Source organism: Suncus etruscus, chromosome X (assembly GCF_024139225.1).
Source record: "Suncus etruscus isolate mSunEtr1 chromosome X, mSunEtr1.pri.cur, whole genome shotgun sequence".
In the NCBI taxonomy this organism is placed as follows: Eukaryota; Metazoa; Chordata; class Mammalia; order Eulipotyphla; family Soricidae; genus Suncus; species Suncus etruscus.
Genome location: NC_064868.1, coordinates 94782778 through 94787213, shown reverse-complemented (window position 1 = coordinate 94787213; position 4436 = coordinate 94782778). Strand labels below are relative to the sequence as shown.

Here is a 4436-nt window from a genome sequence, read left to right as displayed (position 1 = left end):
TAACCCAAAACAAAACTTCTTTTCAACTTCAGTATTGGTTTTTTAATGTGCAAATTTTATCCATGGTCTTTCTTTTTTTTTTTTTTTTTTTTTTTTTGGTTTTTGGGCCACACCCATTTGACGCTCAGTGGTTACTCCTGGCTATGCGCTCAGAAATCGCCCCTGGCTTGGGGTAACCATATGGGACACCGGGGGATCGAACCGCGGTCCGTCCTAGGCTAGCGCTTGCAAGGCAGACACCTTACCTCTAGCGCCACCTTCCCAGCCCCTATCCATGGTCTTTCATTCTGTTTCCCTAACGCTCTCCCACTCTCTTTGATGTCAAAAATTACACCCTGCATTCTAAACCTCAACCTTAAAAGCTACCCAGCTCAAAAAATAAATTTGTCTTCGTCTTTCTAGACGCAAGTCCCCATGCATTCTGTGTGGTCTCATTCATTTCACATTTCATAATTCATTATTTCATATTCGCCTCTTCGTGCTCCCGTTTGACTCTCAGTGGGATAAGAACCCACTAAGGTTATGCTTAGGGACTTTTTATCCCATTAGGATAAAACAGTCCGCAGCACCATATGGTCCCCTGTGCCTGCCAGGAGCGATTTCTGAGCGTAGAGCCAAGAGTAACCCCTGAGCACTGCCGGGTGTAACCCCCAAAAAAATGGTTTCTATTGGGGCCTGAGTGATAGCACAGAGGGCAGGCTGTTTAACTTGCACGTAGCCAACCCGGCTGCGATCCTCAGCATCCTATGTGGTCTACCTAACTTGCCAAGAGCAGTTTTGAGTGCAGACCCAGGAGTAACCCGTGAGCACTGGTGGGTGTGGCCAAAAAACAAACAAATAAAAATAGGTTTCTGTCTGCCTGTCTTTGGGAACACACTGGTGGTAGTGAGGCCCTACTCTGGGCTATGAGTTCAGGAATCAGTCATGGTAGTGCTGCATAGTTCTGGGTAGTGTGGAGAAACCATGTATGTCACCAGGGTTTGACTCGGACTTCTGCATACACGGTTCAAGGCAAGTGCCTCATCCTCGGATCTCTTCAGTCCAGAGTTGGGATGGATTTTTAGTGGAAAGAAAACTGTATTTGGCTTTTGAGGGTTTTTGTTTGTTTATTTTTGAGGGATTAGAACCACCAGTCCTTCTGCATGCAAGGCAAACGCCCTGCCTCCATGCTATCTCTCTGGCCCCTTTTGAGGTTTTTTGTGTAAGGTGAAGTTACAGCCTGCGGTGCTCAATAGTGACCCCTAGTGGTTGTCAGGAGACCCGACATGAACTCTGCCTGGCTCTCCCAGGGGAAGCACCTGACTGCTGGTATTTTCTCTTAGATTAGCCAGCAAGATTCATGCTTCTGAAGGTGCAAGAAGAAAGTAGAACAGGAACAGCACACGCACTAACTGCTAAAATCAGCTTGAAAAAAAAATTTTTTTTAAATCAGCTTGAAAACCGTGTAGAAGCCACAGGACTCGGGCCCGGAGAGATAGCACAGCGGCGTTTGCCTTGCAAGCAGCCGATCCAGGACCAAAGGTGGTTGGTTCGAATCCCGGTGTCCCATATGGTCCCCCGTGCCTGCCAGGAGCTATTTCTGAGCAGACAGCCAGGAGTAACCCCTGACCACCGCCGGGTGTGACCCAAAAACAAAACAGAACAAACAAAAAAACAAAAAGCCACAGGATTCGGGGTCGCACATCTGTGACGAAACCACACCTGCGCCCAGAGGGCGGGGCCCGTGCACCCAAGGGGCAGGGCTTCGTTGTCAAGTCGACCAGGCGGCTCCAGCGGACCCAGCAAGTCAAAATGGAGCTGAGTTGACGCGAGCATTATGTTGTCAGGGGCCGAGGGGCGTGGCAGCCTTTGCCCGGGACCAGCCGGCTCACTCTCGCCCTCTAGGCCAGCGGAGAGGGTTTAGCCAGTGCATGGCAGCCTTCTGAGGAGGGCTGAGAGTCGCGGTGCTGCGAGCGACTGGAGATCTCAAACTCCCCGCCGCTCGCGACCTTCTCGGGCGCAAAATGCGAAGAGGATGGGGCTTCTGGGCCCAGCAGGAACAGCCCAGGGCAGAGCCCGCACCCCGGAGGGCCGAGCACAGGGCTGGAACCCGAGAACTGCAGAGGCTGCAAGGCGCAGGCGCGGGGTATGGGGTGCGGTCCGAGGGGTGGAGCGCGGGTATGCAGCGAACGGTGTGGAACCGGCGATCGGGCCTGCGCCTTCCCCGGGCCGCTATCTGGAGGCGCCGGGGGCGCAGCGCACTCGCCATGCACCAGCCGGCTGCAGAGCTGGGCCTGGGCGGCGCTGGTGAAATGGTGGACGCTGAGGCCGAGCTGCTGCCGCCGCTTCCCGCTGAACGCTACGCTGGGCCCAGCGGAGACGCCGACTCTATTACCAACGGGCCCCAAGACCGCCACCACGTCTTGTATCCTGCCCATGGGAGGCACGGGAACCCCTGGAGAGGAAGGGCTTGGGAGGGAGACGGGCCGGGGAGCCCCCACGAGGTTGTAGTTGCTACCTTAGCGGAGGCCCTAGTACCCTGAACATCCCTTTTCCCTCGCCGCTGGAGGCCGAGATTGCCCGCGGAGCCCTAGCGCCAGACCGGGAGCCTCACCACGAGGCTGTGCACAAAGAACTTGGCGTCGTGGGGAACACGCTAAATGTGTAAGTGCCCACGGGCGGCGTGGGCATGGTACGACTGCCAACTGATCTTTGCCACCTTCTCTTTCAGCCTCTGGAGAGCGGAGAACATGCATGCCCTGCGAGTTTCCGTTCTGAACTTCATGGACCATCTGTCTCTGGTTCTGCGGACTTTGCAGCGCTTTGGTCCAGCCTTCCCTCGTTAACGCCCGGGCTGGGCACCCAGTTGAGAGCACACATCCCAGGAGCACAGCGACCAGCAGGGTTCTAGTGACCCCCTTGCATCTTTTAACCACGGGAAATAAAACTGACTGTTACTTTTCTGTCTCCATTTTTTTTGTTTTTGGGCCACAACCAGCAGTGCTCAGGGGTTACTCCTGACTATCTGCTCAGAAATAGCCCCTGGCAGGCACGGGGGACCATATGGGACACCGGGATTCGAACCAACCACCTTTGGTCCTGGGTCGGCTGCTTGCAAGGCAAACGCCACTGTGCTATCTCTCCGGCTATCTCCATTTCTTGTGGCCTTTATCGTTAGATAGAGGGGAGGTTTGGGGATGCAAGAAATAAAGACCATTGTACCCAAGTTTCAAATGGAAAATAAAATACATTGTACCAACAGCTTTAACTAGTTTCTTGGTGTTGTCATTGTATTTATATAGTGTCATTTTTTCAAAACTACACTCTTACAGTTTTTTGACATTTCCCTGTAACAATATTACTCTAGGGGCCGGCACGGTGGCGCAGAATGTAAGGTGTCTGCCTTGCCAGCGCTAGCCTAGGACAGACTGCGTTTTGATCCCCGTGGCCCAAAAAACAATGTTACTCAGTGTGAATGAATGAGGGCAGTAGAAAGCCTGTCTCGAGTACAGGTGTGGGGGGGTGGGGAGGAGGGAGATCTGGGAAATTGGTGGTGGGAATGTTGCACTGGTGAAGGGGGGTGTTCTTTACATGACTGTTTTGGATTGTTTTGTTTTGTTTTGTTTTTGTTTTTGGGCCACACCCGGCGGTGCTCAGGGGTTACTCCTGGCTGTCTGCTCAGAAATAGCTCCTGGCAGGCACGGGGGGGGGGGGGGGGACCATATGGGACACCGGGATTTGAACCAACCACCTTTGGTCCTGGATAGGCTGCTTGCAAGGCAAACACCGCTGTGCTATCTCTCCGGGCCCTCTTTACATGACTGTAATCATACAACTATAATCATATTTGTAATCACGGTGTTTAAAGATAATTATAAACAAAAAAAAACAATGTTACTCTAAAAAATTCTTCAAAAGCAGAGATGGGAAGATATTGGGATTCAAAGTACCTCACAGGCATATGTGATCAACCCCCCCAAAAAAGACCTTTTCATTTTTTTGACCTTTTCATTTTAAAATAATTTGAAAATAGTGTAGAGATAAAGGAATGTGCCTTGCATGATGCTGAGCTGTAAACATGCTTCAAATACCTTATGCCCAGACTCAAGAGTTCTACCCCAACATTATTCAAAAGCACCAAAGCGATAATACAGCGGTAAAGCATTTGCCTTGCACGTAACACAGGACGGACCCCAGTTTGAATCCCAGAATCCCATATGGTCCCCCGAGCCTGCCAGGAGTGACTTCTGAGTACCGCCAGATGTGACCCAAAAATTATTCAAAAGCATGAATAAATCCAGTCAATGACTGTTAATGATTCTTTGCCATCTTTGCTTACTATAGGCAAAGATTCAATGGAATTCAGTACACAGTATAAAGCTCTAACATTTTTTTTTTGTTTCATTTGATACTGGGCCATACCCTGTGATACTATGGTTACTCCTGGATCTACATTC

The 4436-nt window shown here is 51.2% G+C and overlaps 1 protein-coding gene across 1 annotated transcript; it reads left to right on the top strand.

The window, feature by feature from the left end:
* Positions 1 to 1778: 1778 nt before the first annotated feature.
* On the top strand, positions 1779 to 2931 carry LAGE3 (L antigen family member 3). Its single transcript, XM_049767070.1, has 3 exons — positions 1779 to 2404; positions 2515 to 2643; positions 2711 to 2931. Exons 1-3 carry the CDS (start codon positions 2004 to 2006, stop codon positions 2823 to 2825), a joined length of 645 nt encoding a protein of 214 aa, XP_049623027.1. The 5' UTR covers positions 1779 to 2003; the 3' UTR covers positions 2826 to 2931.
* The last annotated feature ends 1505 nt before the right edge of the window (positions 2932 to 4436 follow it).

Coding starts and splice junctions, on each gene's coding strand:
- LAGE3 (XM_049767070.1), top strand. CDS start 2,004: ATGCGAAGAGGATGGGGCTTCTGGGCCCAGCAGGAACAGCCCAGGGCA. Junction 2,405..2,514: donor CAAGACCGCCACCACGTCTT/GTATCCTGCCCA, acceptor CGGAGGCCCTAG/TACCCTGAACATCCCTTTTC. Junction 2,644..2,710: donor GTGGGGAACACGCTAAATGT/GTAAGTGCCCAC, acceptor CTTCTCTTTCAG/CCTCTGGAGAGCGGAGAACA.